Source organism: Ailuropoda melanoleuca, chromosome 13 (genome assembly GCF_002007445.2).
Source record: "Ailuropoda melanoleuca isolate Jingjing chromosome 13, ASM200744v2, whole genome shotgun sequence".
Lineage (NCBI taxonomy): Eukaryota > Metazoa > Chordata > Mammalia > Carnivora > Ursidae > Ailuropoda > Ailuropoda melanoleuca.
The window spans coordinates 25,823,204-25,841,466 of record NC_048230.1 but is presented as its reverse complement, the minus strand read 5'-3'; the positions used below and the strand labels follow the sequence as shown (position 1 = coordinate 25,841,466).

General features: G+C 54.4%; 2 protein-coding genes across 6 annotated transcripts in view; one reads left to right on the top strand and one right to left on the bottom strand.

Moving 5' to 3' along the window:
• The window catches only part of DNAJC7 (DnaJ heat shock protein family (Hsp40) member C7), a 29,281-nt gene extending 17,524 nt beyond the window's left edge, over positions 1-11,757 (top strand). For both annotated transcript variants that reach the window (XM_002922125.4, XM_011228614.3), the window contains exons 6-14: positions 160-278; positions 997-1,150; positions 1,688-1,852; positions 2,693-2,784; positions 5,840-5,913; positions 6,335-6,481; positions 6,670-6,822; positions 8,800-8,862; positions 9,282-11,757. In XM_002922125.4, coding sequence (XP_002922171.1) covers positions 160-278; positions 997-1,150; positions 1,688-1,852; positions 2,693-2,784; positions 5,840-5,913; positions 6,335-6,481; positions 6,670-6,822; positions 8,800-8,862; positions 9,282-9,319 — 1,005 coding nt within the window. In that variant the 3' untranslated portion in view covers positions 9,320-11,757. The remainder of the gene's footprint in view (positions 1-159; positions 279-996; positions 1,151-1,687; positions 1,853-2,692; positions 2,785-5,839; positions 5,914-6,334; positions 6,482-6,669; positions 6,823-8,799; positions 8,863-9,281) is intronic.
• Positions 10,847-18,099, bottom strand: CNP (2',3'-cyclic nucleotide 3' phosphodiesterase). Of its 4 annotated transcripts, none has more exons than XM_034641796.1 (4): positions 17,943-18,099; positions 16,111-16,780; positions 13,827-13,966; positions 10,847-12,284 (listed from the first exon to the last, which is right to left on the bottom strand). In XM_034641796.1, the coding sequence occupies exons 1-4, from the start codon at positions 17,943-17,945 to the stop codon at positions 11,835-11,837; spliced, it is 1,263 nt and encodes a 420-aa protein (XP_034497687.1). In that variant the 5' UTR covers positions 17,946-18,099; the 3' UTR covers positions 10,847-11,834. The 4 variants fall into 4 exon arrangements, with proteins under 4 accessions (XP_034497687.1, XP_034497688.1, XP_034497690.1 ...); XM_034641797.1 differs by lacking the exon at positions 17,943-18,099 and adding an exon at positions 17,769-17,905; XM_034641799.1 differs by lacking the exon at positions 17,943-18,099 and adding an exon at positions 17,549-17,762.
• Positions 18,100-18,263: the final 164 nt, after the last annotated feature.

The window sequence follows — 18,263 nt, the reverse complement described above, 5'->3', positions numbered from 1 at the left end:
TCCTCGTTTCAGTGATTTAATCAAATGAATTAGGTATGTTCCAAAACTCTGATATTACTTCCCTTTGAATCTGTCTGTTGCCTATGGCCAGACATTTATAAATGAAGATATTTCTAGAGTCCAGAATGAAGAGTCTTATTTGCTTTCTTCTCCCCATAGGTGGTTTTCTGCATGGACCGTGCCCTAGAATTTGCCCCTGCGTGCCATCGCTTCAAAATCCTCAAAGCAGAGTGTTTAGCAATGCTAGGTCGTTATCCGGAAGCACAGTCTGTGGCCAGGTATGAAGTGAGGCCAGGTCCGCACTGAAAGGCCCCACCACTGGACAGGCACCGTCTGGGGCTCTCTGTAGCAGGAGCTACCGTGTGTCCTGTAGGGAGATCAGTAGAGCTGATCAGACCTTGCTGGGACTTAAAGCCAAAGTTAGACCAGATTTGAACACCTGCCAGATACATAGAAGTACAGCAGGTACTTCAGCTGTGTGTGGAAGAACAGATGTGTGAGGTGGTTTTTGGTTTCGGTGTTCTGTTTGTTTTTTTGAACGTCATTTCCTTTCTACATCACAGGTTTGCGAGCTCTGTAAAGGGCCAGGTAGTAAATATTTTAGGCTTTGTAGGTCATATAGTCTCTGTCACAGCTATGCGCCTGTGCTACCGTGGAGCAGAAGCAGCCATTGATAATAGATAAGCAGGCAACGTGGCTAGATTTCAGTACCATTTCATTTACCTAAACAGTGGCAGGCAGGATTTAGCCCTGTGGGCTGTAATTTGCCGGTCTCTGTTCTAATAAAGACTGAGACTCACGAAGTGTGTTAAAGGTAAATAAAGGTGGTTTCTTTGGGGAAGGTATGGGAAGAGCTCATTGGGATCTGTCTACTTTTGAATATGTTCCATACTAGACACTTGGTCAAGAGAAAAACTGGTGGTAGTAATCGCGAATGGTGGTGATGGTGGGGAGATCCAAACCACCGCTGAACGTGCCCTTTTCCGGCTATTGCAGCGACATTTTACGAATGGATTCTACCAATGCGGATGCTCTGTATGTACGAGGTCTTTGCCTTTATTACGAAGATTGTATTGAGAAGGCGGTGCAGTTTTTTGTACAGGCTCTCAGGATGGCTCCTGACCATGAGAAGGCCTGCATTGCTTGCAGAGTAAGTGCTAGGCCCCAGATCTGAGTAGGAAAGAAAGCTTCCTTTTTGAGCCTCTAAGAGAATCAAGACTGGAAGGTTCGAGGATCACATGCAGTGTGATTGCTCCTTTCCCCGCCTTGCCGGGATGCTTGGTCCTTTCATTAGAAATTATTTCAGAACTATTATTTGCCTAAAGGTAAATGTGATCATATAGGGTCAGTTCCTTCTAATACCTAAGTGTGTTTTTTCTTTATTTCTTCCCCTGGTGAAGAAAAAATAGTAATGTTTATCCTAGGGAGTGGAGGTAAACCCTGGGTAAACAGGTCTCACTGGTATTCTGTTGTATATCTTGGTTTCCCCTGTCCACTCTATGGGAAATACCAGTGAGCAGCAAACAGCCCAGGTAGTGGGGGCAGGGCCGGGGGTGGGTGGTGGTGGTCAGGGTCCGTGTGATACTAAACAGCTGGGATCTGAGAAATCGAAAATAGACTTGGGCCTCTCTGCAGTGGTCTGAGGTTTTCTGGATGTGAGCTAACCTCCCCTTGCTTTTTCCTGTAGAATGCCAAAGCACTTAAAGCAAAGAAAGAAGATGGGAATAAAGCATTTAAAGAAGGAAATTACAAGCTAGCCTATGAACTGTACACAGAAGCCCTGGGGATAGATCCCAACAATATAAAAACCAATGCTAAACTCTACTGTAATCGGGGCACGGTTAATTCCAAGGTAAGCACTCGGTCTGGGTCTCGGGGCCCATGGAGGTATGTTTAAGGGACATCAAAGAGGTCTTGGGATTCTGCCTAATGAGGGTAGGCCAGATGAAAGGAGAAAAGGTGGTTTTGGTGGAAGGCTCAGCCTGTTAGGGACTTCCTTCTGAGAGGCAAGCTTTTACCTTTCCTGTGGAATTGAAGGGCACTTGAGGGACAGTTCGGAAGGCTATTCCTACCTGTTCTTCCTCAAGATCCTTTTCCTCCAGTAAGAGAATGCCTAGAGGCTGTGGGATAATTTTTAAAGCAAATATTATTGCTGCTTTTGGCCTAAGCAAGTGATTATTTCTTTCTTAGGAGTGATTTGGAGGAAATTAGAGTATGAGGCAGGCTTAGTTTTTTGTCTAGCGTAACTGATGGTCACCATGCTCAGCGGGAAATGGTCTGTGGGCCCACTGTAGTCCTGCCTCCCGTAAGAACAGCAGGCTCCTTGCTCTTAACGGCGTTCCCGTGGTTAGAAAGCAGAGCAATTCTTACCCATCTCCTTGGCCTTTGGGAGAATGGAGGGCAGGAACCACCATTACTATTTCCATGTCTTGTTTGGGCACTACCCTGGAATGGTAGCGGTGGTCTATCCCTGCACGTAAGTGTGCCTGGCTTCCATCCCGTAGAAGAGAAACCAATTTCGAACCTGCTGTCCTTAGCCCTCTGAGACACTGGCTTTCTCAGTGACCGAGAGTGAGTGTGACGGGGGAGCCAGCATGACTGATCCTCTTAGAATTTTGAAGCCGTGCTCACAGCCTCCGGGCTCCCTCGGTCCGCAGAGATGTGATGTATGACTGCTCTCTCTCTCCTGAAGCTTAGGAAACTAGATGATGCAATAGAAGACTGCACGAGTGCAGTGAAGCTCGATGCCACTTATATAAAAGCCTACTTGAGAAGAGCTCAGTGGTGAGTGCCTCCGGCGGGCGAGGGGAAGAGGGAGTTGCTGCTGGCCTGCCAGGGGATTTGCAGTGTGGATGCGGAAGCAGACCCAGGGACGTTGTGAGGTCATTCGGTCCTTCCCCCTGCCTCTAGGTGGGATTGCTCCAGCCCTAGACTCTCTTTATAGACCTCCAGCGGAGGACCTTGCACAAGCTCCCTCAGTCTCCCATGCCTGTGTCTTACGCCCCACGGTCAGTAAGTTTCCTCTGATGCCTGACCCAAATTCCTTTTGTTAAAGTTTAAATCCATTTCCTTTGGAGATTGTATTTTGTGTTGTACACTTTTGCTCTAACTTGGCACAGTGCTTGGCACACAGTAGGTGCTCACTCAGTAAATGTTCTGTGGAATGAATGTGTGGTGCTTGGAAGAGGAAGAAATAAAGTATCTCTTGGAGACAGCTGAGAGTTGTGCTTATCCTGCTTGTTCTGGGTTAGGGAAGACAGTCTTTCGGCTGGAAGGGAGCCTCTGGCTCAGCCTCCCAGCAGCGTAAGGAAGCCCCTGTTGAAGTAGCTCCGTGGGACTCAGTGATGAGGAGCCAGGCGGCCTACCTAGATCCAGTGCCCGGGTTTGCCTTCGGAGTCAGGGCGCTGCCCAGCTTACCCTTGTCCATCCAGACTCTTCTCTGCAGACTGGAAGCTCAGCAAGGGCTAGGAGAGACTCCCCCAAATCCATTTCTTCCTATTCCAGATTATTTCCCAGACAGAGAAAAACAGCCTGCCTTTAAAGTTCCGAAAGGAAGACCTATTTGTTGTTTACTAATCCTCCAACACTCATTCCATTTCTTGTCACGAAGTGTCAGATCCAAGGAACTGGTGCTGTTACTGATGCCTGAGAAGCCCGTCATTCTTCAGGCTCCTCCGTGTCATCAGTGGTGCAGGGCGTGGCCTGCCTCCCATTTAGTGTTCCCCAAATTATCCGCATTTTTTAAGAATAGGAAAATTGCTACCGTGTGTGGTGCTTTTTGTTTGTTTTTAAGTGGATTTCTAAGTAGATGAGTAAGTCTGTCAAACAGAAGCATCTACGGAATTGTATTATAGACTCTGAGACCCGCTGTCAGTCATCTCTTGTTTGCAAACCGCTGGCAAACATGGAAGCTTTGGAAGACAACCCACACCCTCTGACCCAGCTAATGACTCATTCCAACAGATACAAAATGCTACCTGCAAATTTTCTGTGGTGTTATGTGTAATAGCCAGCAAACAGGGTCCCCTGAGTGTCTAGTGGGGTGGGGGTGGCTGGTACACGAGCCCATGTCAACTCAGTGGACACTCTGCAGTGTTTGAACAAGGAATGGGGAGAGAAGAGAAATTCTTGGCTAGTTAGGAGGATAATGGGGTGGACAGTTACACTCTATATGTGTTCAATAAGGAAAAATCAACTGGCTTTAATCAGACAACTCCTTATCTTTGTGGTAGAAACAGAACTGTCCTCCTAGGGGCTCTGCCTTTGCGATCCCATTACAGGGTCCAACATGCACTTTTGGGCACAGTTGGCCAAAATTTGGCCAGTGGTCCCCTCAAGTAGCTGGGATTGATATGAAGCAGTGGAGATTAGTTCAGGCCAAAGCCTAACCAGGGGCTTTGGTGCCCCAATCTGCCTCAACTTACCCTTGAAGTTGGGGGGAACGCCAGATCTTTGCGACATCTCCTGTCATGGGCTGCAGTTTCCCATTTTCCCTGAGGCTCTACTTCTCTACTTTTTCTTCAACTTAAAAAAAATACTTTTTTAATAGACATATAGTTGACATACAGTGTTATATTGTTTCGGGGGTACAGCACAGAAAAAAATGTAAATGTAAAGATGTCCCTGGATTTTAGAAACACGTTAAATAAAAATAGAAATCACTATAATAAGTTTAAAACGTTCCAAAATGTCATGGAATGTTCATTAAGATTGCTTATCTGTCAGATCTTTCTACTGCACCTGGGTTACCAGCTTCCATTACTCTTCATCCTGTAAATGGATTCTCTGAGCTCCTGGTAGCCCTTGTGCCCTCTGTGTGCAGGGCACTGACTTTTCTCACCATTTAAAAAATTAAAGTTGTAAATTAAGATGTCGCTGAAAAATGAGAGATGCTTACGAAGTTGGGAATCCGTCTTGCCAGCCACATCAGTAGCACCGCCCTGCTCTGGCCTCTCAGCCTGGCCGAGCCCTGGTGTTTGCGAAGATGGGTTGGTGTAGGGCCGTGTAGTAAATTTGGTCTCCTTGCAGTGGCCGGCTGTGCTGTACTCAGCTGATGGGGTCTGTCTCTGGAGCTTCTGCCACAGCCTGTTTAAGTGGTAGGCCAGTCTTGGCACCAGTGGTCTTATCAGGACATGGAAGATGCCACTTTGCTTCTGTGGAAGAGAAGGTCTTTAAAGATTTGGCAATCAGCCTGTCAAGCTAGATTCCTCCCATCTTGGGCCAGCCCCTCCCCTTTTTCTTCTGCACTATTGAAATAGAAGCAAGCCTGTGTTCAGAGTCTCCTTTTCTCTCGCTCACCTACATCTCTCAGATTGATGAGTCTTAGTGGAAGCATATGCCAGCAGCCACCACCTTGAACTTGATCCTTCTAGTGGCTCACTAATCCCACTTCTGCTCTGGATTGGAGCTGGCCCTGCATGTTTATGGCACTGCAGGTTTCAAAGCTTTTCCATATCCATTGCTCTCACTTGATAATTTTCTTTTGCGTTTCAATCCCAAGTAACCATTCAAGTAGGTGTGTTCACATTGCCTTTCCTAAGGCAGTCCAGATGCCTCTTGGGGGCTCTGTGAAATCAGAAGGAACCTTCTCCCATTGGTTGCTTTCTGCTCAGAGCAGACTTTCACTTTGCTGGTTGGGTGCAAGTGGCATGAGATCTCGCTCTCTTTTTACTTGAGAAATCGGTAGTTAGTTCTTTCTCACAGCTGGCTTAAGGACTCCTGTTTCAGGAAGCATCTCAACCAAAAGCGTGTGTCTCTTGCTTGAGCTGTGCCTCTTCCAGAGCGATACCGAAGGCCATTGCTATTTATGTTGCTGTACCTCCCTGTATTTCCTTCTCAGTTACATGGACACAGAACAGTATGAAGAAGCAGTGCGGGACTATGAGAAAGTGTATCAGACGGAGAAAACAAAAGGTAAAGGGGTCTGAGAGCATCTTTCTCAGGGGACTGTGAAGTCTTACCTTAGGCCCTTAAAACTGGACACGGGATCGTTTGATTCAGAAGTCGGGGTATCTCTGGAGCTTATTTGATCACCGCCCGGAAGAAGTGAACAGAAACGTCAAGTACAGGATAAGGCACTTCTTTTCTGGCCCTCAATCCTCTCTGTCACTTTCACTTCCTTTTCTGTGTAGTTAGGCTGATGAGAGGAACCAAAGTATGAGTGGGTTTTTTTGTTTTGTTTTGTTTTGTTTTTTAATCTTCAGAAGAAAACACCATTAATGTGCCTGGTATGGGTGACAAGGCTTGTGACTGTAAGGCATCTATATCTGGGTGAGGACCTGGTAAGGGAAACCAGAGTCAGATCTGTCCACTGACTCTAGTTGTCTCCTCCTAGAACACAAACAGCTCCTAAAAAATGCACAGGTGGAACTGAAGAAGAGTAAGAGGAAAGATTACTACAAAATTCTGGGAGTGGACAAGAATGCCTCCGAGGACGAGATCAAGAAAGCTTACCGGAAACGGGCCTTGATGCACCATCCAGGTAGAGCCGGTGTGGGGAGGGGACTTGGAAGAATGAACCAGGCCGGCCCTGCCAAACTCAGGCCAGAATGAAAGTTTCTTCCCTCCAGACTTTGGAAGTACCAGATTCTAAAATCAGACATGAAGTGCTCTCTGTCTTAAACTTTGTTTTCTTGTGATTCTAAGTTCTTCCCGTCCTCCTCCCTTTAGACCGGCACAGTGGAGCCAGTGCCGAAGTGCAGAAGGAGGAGGAGAAAAAGTTCAAGGAAGTTGGAGAAGCTTTTACCATCCTCTCTGATCCCAAGAAAAAGACTCGCTACGACAGTGGACAGGACCTGGATGAGGAGGGCATGAATATGGGCGGTGAGTGGCTTAGGGCGGCCTGGGATGAACCCGGCAGCTGTGGACTGTCAGAATTCTTCTGAAGCCACTCCAGAGGGGAGTCTGTAACAGCCAGTGTAGCACAGTGCCGTGTAAGCCCCCCCCCCCCCCGGATAAACACCTGTAACGTGTGCGGCACTGGGACAGGTGCTGGAAATAACAAAGGTAAATCAGACAGGTTCCCTGAGCTCCGAGAACCCAGTCTTGGGCTTTGCAGACTGACCCATAGGCCGCATCTGACCCTGACCCCTGGATGTGGACTCCCAGTGAGGACGGTCAAGGGGAACGGGTGCTCAGGATGCAGAGTGGGTACTCAGGAGGTGAGCACTGGGTAGGGAAGGCTTGGAAATGCAGAAATAATACCTTTGGGGAGCTGCGAGGGGCTGAGTGTGGGAGGATAGAGGGTGCTCGAAGCAGGGGAAGGTGAGACACGAGCCCCCGAAGTAGCTGGATACCCCCTCAGAAGGCCTTCGCGGCTGGAGTAGGGAATGTGGGCTTTCTCATTCGGCGGGAAGTTCTCCCCCGCTGCCCAGTGTATGCTGACAGGCATCTACGTGTGTCACCCCTTCCCGGCAGGCTTCACAGAGTTCAGTTTCCCCGAAAGACATAAAACAAAATAAAGCAGATCGGTCAGTGTTGCTGCTCGCCATGAGCTCGGTGGGAGATGGGAGAGGCCAGGGACTCCGTGCGGCTCTCAGACCACTGTCTAGTGCCAGCCCTCTCTCCCCTATTAAGACCATCTGTTGGAATTTAAAATAGGATTGATGATGTTACCCAGATAATCCTTATTTCTGGTTCAGGGGGGGTGTGTGCGCGCGCATGTGCGCTTGCTTTAAAAACGTAGGTTTACCGATAGCAAACACTGCTCTGCCCAGCGGTTGAGAGGAGCAACGAGCAGTCAAAAGCCCTTGAAGGCCTGTGAGTAGGGGAACTCCGGACCAGAGTTCGGCTCCTGAAGTGTATCCGTGATGGCAGCGCGGAGGGGATTTGGCGCAGTGAAGGGGGTGAGAGATGACGGAAGGCGTGACGAGTAGGAAAGAATCGGAGGACACAGTGGGAGACGTAGCAGGGGGCGGTTGCTGAAGTGTTGGACGCAGGGAAGGAAGAGGCTGGATGGCTTTGGACGGCTGACTCGGAGTCAGTCCCTGAACTAGGGGACCCAGGATGAGCAGGGTCACAGGCAAGGAAGAATTTGCTTTAGGACACGATGTGCCTGTTGGATCAGCTGGTGGAGACAAGTCCTCTGTGGAGCTTAGGAAGTCGGGTGGGGGTGGGGGCAGCAGCCCTGCCGTGGTCTGGTGATAAGGCCACAGTGCTGGAGTCAGGCAGGAGCTGGAATGTTCGGTTCTCCTGCCGTCACTGGCCGCACGATCTTGAGCAAGTTACCTGAGCTCCCTACTTAGGTTCTGTTGAGTATGAATCGGGATGATGTCAGGTATGCGGAGTACCCAGCACCGTGACTGGCACCTAGTAGGTGAACAAACCATGGCTTGCTTTTTTTTTCTGGCCTACAGTCTAGACAGCATGGAATCGAATGAATACAATAAACTGTAGATCTCGTTTCTATATTTAGTGTTGTTAGCAGTGAAGGGATGGATTTTCGCCCTCTCACTGGTGCCCCAGCATTATAGGGAGACAGCGTGGGGTGAGTCTTGTAAGTGGAAATTGCATCCCAGTTGTAGAAGGAGGTCCGGCAAAGTAGGTTGAGGCAAAGAAAGCTTTCCTTCGACTGAGCTGGGAAGGAGGAGGGAGCGTGTCCTATGAGTGGGATGAGCAGCGATAGGCATGGGGAGCGGGCGCAGATGTGCCCACCACGTCGGCGAGGTTTTGGCGGGGAGGTAGGGGATGCATCTGGGCAAGCTTTGGGACCCATTCTCAGTGTCATCATAAGTTCCTCTTCACACATGTCTAACTTTTTCAACTTTCGGTCCCTGTCCTGTTTCTTGCTCTGTTCCATAGATTTTGACGCAAACAACATCTTCAAGGCATTCTTTGGCGGTCCTGGGGGCTTCAGCTTTGAAGGTGAGTAAGCCTCCCGCTCTCGGGAGTTCCCAGATCACAGGCCCGTAATGCGACTCCCCACTTAGGGAGCTCTGTGGGAGTCAGAGAGGCCCGGGAGCGGAGGTGGCAGAGCACCCGGCCAGCGGGGTACGGGCGCACTCAGGTGCTGCTGAGGATGGAGGCAGGGAGGCTCCACACCTCTCTGCAGGGTCGGGGAGGCTTGTCTAGGCTGTCTAGTGCCCGGGCTTCTCTGCCAGAGTGAAGCTGGAAGCTACACACACACAGCTGCTCACGTACTCCCAAGCCCCGAGGGCCTAGGCCGTTGATGCTCTTGGCTGTTTTTCTGTGTGAGTTTGAAGCCTCCGTTGAAGACTTCCCCTAATCAGAGCAGTGATCTTCCCACCCAGAGCCAACTGACAAGCCCTTCTCTTGCCTTACAGCATCTGGTCCGGGGAATTTCTTTTTTCAGTTTGGCTAATGAAAGGAAACCGTCCAGAGCCCAGAAAGCGCAGACTTGCTCAGTGTAGCCTTGGACGTGGGCACGGTTCACCTCCTCCCTTCATCGCGTCTCCCCGTCCTTAGAGCAGTTTCGTTCTCTTAGTTGGATACCCTGTGTCTGTGTGAGTGGGGGGGAATGAAAGGGAGCCAGCGCCGAAGACTGCGGGGAGGGGAGGGGAGGGAGGTGGGGGGTGGACAGGGAGGCAGCTTGTGAATTTTTGTTTTACTGTTTAACTTTATTAAAAAAGAAAAAAATTAAGAGAATAAAATGTTTTGACCTTTCCGGCACCTCGCTCTGGCAGCTGCTTTGTGCCACTGCAGTCGGTAGGCCGGAGCGGAGCCCCCCGTGTGGAGCAGGCGCGGATGTGGTCATAGGCTCAGCGCCTGCCCGGACGGCTCTGGGCACCCGGGGCCTGGTGGCAGGGCGATGCTGCCCACCGCTCCTGATCCTGTTTGGCCTGAGTGCTGCACGGGCCTGAGCATGCTGTGGGGCCCCGCCCGGCGTCAGTCCAGGTGATTTGATGGTAAGGGCCACCAGAACTCACTAGAAGCTGTGTGTGTCCAGAGCGCACGCAGAGTGTGGCTGGGACAGAGGAGGTTTACACAGGCCCTCACAGCCCTGCGGCCGCTGCAGGCTAAGGGACATGGGGACAGGGACAGAATCCTGCCTCCTTGACCCCAGGCCCTTTCCAGGTAGGACACGCAGTTTCTGGGCCCCAGGGTCCGGGGCACAGATCTTAAGCTCACCTGGTTGGAAGCACCATTCTTAGTAAATACGGCTCACCTTCTGCACTGCTGTCCCTGTGTGTGGGAGACAAGCTGGGGGAGGACGCGGTGGCCAGTGTCCTGCTGTTCAAGTCAAGCATAGTGTTTGTGGCAGGTAATTGTTTTAGGGGTTACAGGCAGAGGGATTTGAGACTTTGGCACTTAGATTTTTGGCGCTTTTGGTGGTAGAGCTGGCTGGGAAAGGACCATCGACCAAACAGGGAACCCTGCTTCTCTTTCTTCTGAGCCCTAGCCCCTTTCCAGTCTTCCCCCGCTGGCACCAAGGCCATGGCGATAGGATGACTGTGTTAGGCCTGAGAAGCTCCCCTGTTGGCCCGAACGGAACTCCTGCAAGTCAGGTCTTCCCTTGTGTGTGCAGTACGCTGACCTGAGAACGGGCAGAAGCCCAGACCAGGAACCGTGGGTCTGATTGCTTGGGGCTGGCACACCTGTGGGCCTGTTGCCGCAGTTAATGGAGGATGACAGGCTCTGCTCCACGTCCCTCAGACCCAGCCACCCCCCACTTTCTGTGTGCGTCTAAGATCAGCCGCCCTCCTTTCTGCCGCCTCATGAAAGCCAACACTGTTTGGCTGCCCAACCTCACCACAGCTGTGCCCAGCCAGCAGAGGGGAGACAGGACCGATGGCCCCAAGCTGCGGGACAAAGCCAGTCCTGATACACCAGCCCTGGCTCCAGGGAAGACTGAGCTGGGCACAGAAGGGTGAGAGACACTGCACACGGCTAGGATTAACACGGTTTATTTCACGGTCAGTCTTACAAGTCACTGAGGTCGGGCAAAGCCAGGATAGTAACTTAAATCTCAAGCACTTTCATCCAGTGACAACCCGATTAGCAAGGCCCTGTTACTGGGGGGGGCAGCGGAGGGCACCCCAGGAACCACAGCACATGTACCAATGTTAAAAACCCCTTCTCAGAGGCACCAGCTAGGGCTTGGCCCTCACCAGCCAGGGGTCCACTCCATTGGCTCCTGGTCCCCACCGACTGACCCCCTGTCGAGGCGGCGCAGGGGCCTCCTGGGGCACCAAGGAGGCAAGCTGGACTGGGCAGACAGTACTTTCTCTGGCTTCAATCTCCCCATCCCCATAGCAGAGCCACCCTGCCGGAAAGGATGGCAGCCCATCCCCTCTCTGGGGCGAGACCTGCAGCCGGCTGGGATGTGGCTGTCCCTAGTCACAGTGTAAAGGAGGAGGGGACAGGCACTTAGGGCCAAAGGTGGGACGTAAAGACCCTTGTAAGCCCTGGTAAAAAGCCCCAGCCTACATCATGGGGCTGCAGTGATTAAGATGCGGGGTCAAAGCCCAGGGATTCCCCCACCCTCTCAAATCAATGGCCAGTTTCCCACGGCCACCGTGACCACACTGTGGGGACATGCAGCTCTGGGGTGTCTCCCCGCTGGCCGGCTCAGGGCGGGGACAGGGGACCTGGGACAGGTGGCAGGGCTTGGGGCTGTGGCTGCGGCTCCAGGCCCAGCTTGGCTTAGCCTCGTCAGCTTTGCTCTGGGTTCCTGACTGGCGCTCCCCACACCCCTCTTGTGTTGAAAGCTTGGGTGTTAGAGGGGACGAGGGAGGGCAGGAAAAGTTACTTTACAAATTTTTAAAAAGTTACAGAAAGGTTAACTTTAAAAAAAAAAAATCTTAAAGATCAAGCAGAAGGCATGCTTCCCTGTCCCCCCCTTCTGAGGAGTGGGGGGGCACTGGCGGCGGGAACGCTCAGATGATGGTGCAGGACTGCAAGGCGCCCCCCTTGCGGCTGCCGTGCGCGGGCACAGGTTTGCCCTTCCCGTAGTATCCCGTGAAGACGGCCCTGACCTCCAGCTTCTTGGCCAGGCTCAGCAGCCAGCGCCCGTTGCCCAAGGAGTAGAGTTTGCCCCGGTGTAGCTCACCCACCTCCTCGCCTCGGCTGCCCCCCTTCTCCTGCCGCACAATCTCCAGGAGGTCAATGCCCGTCTGCACGGGCTCCACGTCACCCGCGCAGCCGAGGGTGATGTGGGCGCGGCTGCCCCGGGGCAGGCTGTCGGAGGGGGACAGCTTGTCCACGTCATTGGGCCACAACGGCAGCTCCTGCTCGCTCAGCTGCACCCGCGCTCCCGTAGTCTTGGGCGTCACGAAGAGGGCAGTGATGGTCAGCGTGAAGGCCTTGCAGTAAGACTTCTTCACCACCTGCGGGGACAGAGCGACGGCATTAAGCTGCACGTACGTGGTGGCCGCTGGAGCAGGCAGCTGACCCAGGGTGGGCCTAGCAGAGCTGAGCACCACCGAGCAGGATCCTCGGGGAACGGCCGTGCGCAGCCTGCGTGTCATGGGAGGACATCTTCCCACTTAACTGGTCAGGCTGACAGGAGACAGCGGAGGTGCCGGACATGGCGGAGCCGAAGGCCAGACTTCCCCAACCCAGGCCTGGCTCCCCACCTACCAGCGGCCGTTCACCCTCTCCGTGTTGGCTCATTCACCTGTTCTGAGGGATGATGCTAGAACCTACCTCAGTGCCCGCATTCAATGAGTGTTCTGGGTGAAGATTCTAGAACAGTGACAGGCACGTGACAAGTGCTACTGTCACTGCTACTCAGCTCATCCTGGTAAAAGCCAGAGGTCAGAAATAAATGCCTCAGATCGAAATCGACCTCGTACACCCTGGTTTACATCTGGTTCTTTCTTTCTTTTTTTTTTTTTTTTAAAGATTTTTTATTTATTTATTTGACAGACATAGAGACAGCCAGCGAGAGAGGGAACACAGGCAGGGGGAGTGGGAGAGGAAGAAGCAGGCTCATAGCAGAGGAGCCTGATGTGGGGCTCGATCCCATAACGCCGGGATCACGCCCTGAGCCGAAGGCAGACGCTTAACCGCTGTGCCACCCAGGCGCCCCTACATCTGGTTCTTTCTGATTCTATCTGATTCTCAGACCATCTCTCCCACCCGACCATAGAAGCGTCTCTCATTTTTGCTCACAGTCCCTCGTGCCTGGTGCCTAGCAGATGTTTAATACTGCTAGGCATGTGAATGCTGGAGACGGTGTGGACGTTACCTATGCGCTCACGCGGCCACGCGAGGGGCCACGGATACACAGTAAACCCAATGGACAAATGCAGGTGGGGGAGACCAAAGAACAATCTGTCACAGGGCTGCTGCGTTAACGGGGACAGACAAGTGGGGGAGACGGGTGGAGGTTGGAGGGAGGCCTCTTTGAGAAGGCCACCCCAGAGGCTGGAGACTGCGCAGCCGGGCTGCCTGCCTGCGGCCTAAGGACCGTGCATCAGAGGCTGAGGGCGCCAGACAGCGGTGAGTGGGAGGAGGGAAAGGTGTGGCACCAAGAAGCCACACTATCCCTTCATGCGCTTGCCCTGGGCACGGCTGGACCTGGGGACAAGGAGTCAGAGCACCAGGCTCCCCGGGGGTGGGGTCACCTAATCTTTGGGACTCCACCCAGGCTTAGAGAGGCCATCAGTCTGCAGGAGGAAAAGGCACTGGCGGGCAGGCCTTGGGGGCAAGCGTGCAGGCTGGTGGCAGTGCTGGGGGCGGGGGGGGGTAGAAAGGGCAGCTGACATCTGAGCGACTAAGCCTGTGGACAGGGCGAGCTGGAGCAGGAGATGCCATTTTTCCGGAGAGGCTGTCTGGTTTCTGGTCCCTGCCTTGAGCCGGCCCCCATTTCCAGAAGACCCTGCCCTCTTCCCCACTTCAGCCCAGCGTCCCCGGGGAGCACTCACATCCTGCTGGGCGTACTCGTCTGCCCCCGCGGCCTTCCCGTAGTCACAGAACTTGGTTGTGCAGTGCAGCACGCCTGGGGGTCTCTTCCCAAAGTAGGTGACCAGTTCAATCTTCTCCCTGGGCTCATCCCCAGAGACAACTGCAGGGAGAGAGTGGGGCAGTCAGGGCAGGAGAGCAGGCCCATCCTGATCCCCATCACCAAGACCACGGAGGCTCGGAGGGTAAAAAACCGGACGTCAAGCGTAAGCTCTTCGGCGATCCGCTATAATCCACTCCTTCATTAGCTGGTCAAACTAATAGCCACGTCAGAGCTACAGAAAGGTGTCTAAATTCCCTGGTTTCACGTTATGCAGACGTTTACATCTCTTTTCCAGATTTGAAAACTAACGCACTCGTAACCCAGGGATAGGCAGCACAGGCCAAGGGAATCTCGGCTTTATCAGCTATACATCTGGAAGAGGGAAGCAAGTGACGAAAAATGGAGTAGAAAGGCAGGACAGTGTTGGAACTGTTATGGTACGGTGGAAGGAGTCAGAAAGAGCATGAGTCCTTCGGCCCACGGCAAGTGAGTGACTCTTTTCTGTCAATCAAGTACCATCAGGGTGACCATACACCCATCTTCCCAGGACCATCGGGGGGACTCTTAGCAGTGCCCCCTTTCACTCGGGCGTAACTGGACCAGAAGTTCCCTGGTCACTGTAACATGTACCGTGCGTGCCTGTTTGGTGGACGAGAGCCTATAAAGGGCCTAGAGTAGGAAGGGTCTTGGGATATAATGAGATGATACAACATGGAGAGACCAGGGGTATCTGATTTCAACTTCCAGACTCCAGGCCTTGGGGCTCCTTTCAGAGTCACTAGATCTGTCGTATTTACTCCCAGAGTTGAGTTCCTACGAGGATCTCTCTCACCTTTCACAGGGGAGGGAGAGCTCTGCTGAGAGCAGGCCCGTTACATTTCTCCGGCTGCGTCCCAGGCAGGAAAGGTGTGCAGTTTTTAATGGTAAAGGCAGCTTCAAGAGACAGAGCAGCTCTAACCAGGAGCCCTGCATGAATGGTGCTTTTCGGCCAAGCAATTCCAGGTGCAGGGCTCACACCCAGACAACGTCACTGCGGGCGTCACGGTTCCCTAGTTCCCCAGTATTCCAGCTTCAGGAGCCAAGAAGAGATCTCTAAGCACATACCCAGGCACAAATTTTGCCTCCGAACACACAGAAATATGGGTGGGGATATTCCAAGTAGGAAGATAATCCAACATTTGGGGATACCAGAAATGGGTTAAAGGAATAGATGGATTAGTGGGTGACATACCCCTAACAGGCTACTGTAGGAAAATGAAGGCCTCCCTTATCCCAAACCTATCCTACCCCTGGAGCAAACAGCCCTGGCCAGGAGAGGTCGCACCCAAAATGTGGAGGCCCCTGCTAGAGCTGACGGAGTCCAGGGCTCTCTCCAGGACTCTGGGCAAATCCCATATCCCTCCTGGGCGTTTTCCCCTCTGCAAAATGCAGCTTCTGGACTAGGCATGAGGCTGTTCTCTGGAGCTGAGGAAGCTGCAGGACGTGCACTGGGCACCCCGAGACCTGGGAACCACACCCAGTGAAGTCACACTAGTCCTAGTTGGGATTTTTTTTTTTTTTTTTTTTTGCAGCTTAGGATTCTGTGGAATATTTTTCTTAAGTTATTTTATTATTTATCTATTTAGAGAGGGAGGTGGGAAGAGGCAGAGGGAGAGGGGACAAAGAATCTTAGGCTCCAAAGCGAGGCTGGATCTCACCGATCCTGAGATCATGACCGGAGCCAAAATCCAGAGCAGGACTCTCTCCGACTGGGCCACCCTGGCGCCTTATTCTCTTAGTGATCTCTACGCCCCACATGGGGCTGGGGTTCACCACCCCCAAATCCACAGTCATAGGCTCTACCCACAGCCAGCCTGGGGCCCCTCCAGGGAAGCTTTTCCTTCAGAAAAACGGTTCTGCTGCTGAACACAGGGTAGAAACCTCACATCAGGTGCGATGGACTTGTGCACATGCTTCCTGGGGTGCTAGAAATTTGTTTTCCCTGATACAAGAACAGGGCCGGCGCTCTCCATCCAGGGGGGCACGGCGGGGAGGAGGGGCGCAGCGAGAGGAGAGGGGGCCCTGGGAAATGCCTCCCCGCCACACACACTCCCACCCCGTGCTGGGAGGACAGCGGAGGTCACGGTCACAGTCATGGTCACCGCATGGCGTGCCCACCACCGCAAGCGCCCGTGCCCCGCCCCCCCCCCCCCCCCCCCACCTACAGTGTCGCAGCTCCTTCTTGAAGGCCTTGTGGTTGCCCAGCTCCTCCAGGAAGGCCTGGCCGGCTTTGCGGAGGCTCTCGGAGCTCTTCTTGGTCAGGAACCAGCCGAAGTAGAGCGGCAGGAAGTCCTTCTCCAGCCCCGGCTTCAGCTTCTTGAGCTCGTCGGCCGACAGCTGCCACTGGTTCTTCTCCTTGAGCTGGGCGCAGTCCAGCCGCCACGCCGTCTTGGGCTCCACCAGCACCACCTGGTACTGGTACTGGTCGGCCAGGTCGAAGAGCTGCTCCAGCCGCTCCCGCTCGTGGTTGGTGTCGTCCAGCACCAGGACGCGCACGTCCCGCCGGCAGTAGGCGGCCAGCTCGTCGTCCAGCCGCTTGTACTCCTCTGAGAAGTCTCCGCGGCCCCCGGGGGTGATCTTGTAGGCGTCGGCCGACACCATCTTCGTGCCGTCGCGGTACCTGTCCACGATGGCGCGCGCCAGGGTGGACTTGCCGCTGCCCGGCAGGCCGCGCAGGAGGAAGAGCGTCTTGCACTCCTGCAGCGCGGCCACGGTCTCCTCGTCCTGCAGGAAAGGAAACTGCAGCTCAGGCTTGTCCTTGGCCCCTGACGACGACATCTTGCGGAAGAAGATCTTGGGCAGGAACGTGTGGCTCTTTCGGGAGAAGCTTCTGTTCTGTGAGGAGGGGGGAGAGCAGAAGTCAGCCGGCTCGCCCCCTTGACTCTGGCCTCCTCCCCCTCGGGGCCCCCAGCCCTTAGTTGAAAGCACCCCCGGGTGCGGTGGGCGCCTTCCCAAGCCGGGGACTGGACCTCCTCCTCCTCCGCACTCCGTCGGGGTAGCCGCCAGCGTCTGGCGGAGGAGGGAGAGAGGAGAGCTTGTCCTAAACTCTTAATTCCCTCTGGTCAGAGCTGTAGCTTCAAGGACCCCCCACTGCTGCGCGTCTGGAGGGGAAGTGCGCTGGAAGCGCATGCCCGTGGTCCTAGGAGGGGACCGAACTTTATATTCCTGGCACCTACTAAGGATGACCTCTTCCGAGGTGGGGCTGCTATGTCTAGGCAAAGCCACAGCTGCCCCGGCTCTGGGTGTGCACAGGAGGCTGGGGGTGGAGAAGGGTTACCCAAAGACTGCCTGCCCTACCCCCACAAGGGCAGCAACAGATAATACTCTCTTGTCTGGGATGGGGGGGGACAATGGTCCCACAGAAGGACTGGTGGGGGGCAGGGCAGGAGAGCGCGGGACAAAGGGCCTCATTCACCACGCCTGCCACCTCCTCCTCTGCCCTCGGCCCCCCACAAAGTCGTGGTCTTTGTGCCTGCCCCAGGACTGGGCGGCCCAGGGCACCTGCGTCCAGGGTCCGGCCCTGCCCCCCCCTTTGCTGTGTGTCAGCAGCACCTCTCTGAGCCACTTGTTTTCCCGCCTGCTAAAAGCCACAAGTGACACCACCTGTTGCTGAAAGCGGTCTCCTCTAAAGCGGCTCCACCTCTCGGCAGCACCCCGAGCGCGGCGCTGGCACTGGCTTTTCTCAGATAAGGCCCTCGGGCGGGAGAAGGCGAGAAATGCCCGCCCCGCACTATCCCCGGCCCAGACTCTACGCGCCGAGCTCCCGCGGCGCGCGATCCCGCCCTCCTCCAGCGGCCGTGCCCGCTCCCCGAGTCTCCCCTACCTCAGGCCGCACCCCGCGCCCCAGAAAGCCAGCGCTCAACTCCGGAACCTCAGGTCCTCATTTGCATGCCACTTCCTCCCGAAAATCCGCCCCACCCCGAACTCCCGTTTTCCGTAAGGGTGCTTCCCCGGCCCGGCCCTCTCCCTCCCCTCCCGCCTCCCGGCGCCCGCTCACCATGATGAGGGGGGCGCCGCCGCGGCCGCCTCGGCAGGCACTACCTCTCCGGGCCGCCCCGCCTGCGCGGAGGGACACGGAGCGCAGAGGTGGCGCGACCCCCGCAGGGCCGCCTTACATAGCCCGGGGGCGGGGCGCGCGCGGCGGGCCGGGGGCGGGGCGGGGGCTCTCGCGCAGGCGCGGCGAATCGAAACCCTAAACGGACTCGGCGCGGAGAGAAAGCGGCGCACGTGTGCCCTCGAGAATTCCCGAGGAACTCTAGAAAGACGGAGGGCGTCACCGGTCCCGCGCCGGGTTGGGGTGAGGCCGGGGAGGCAGGGT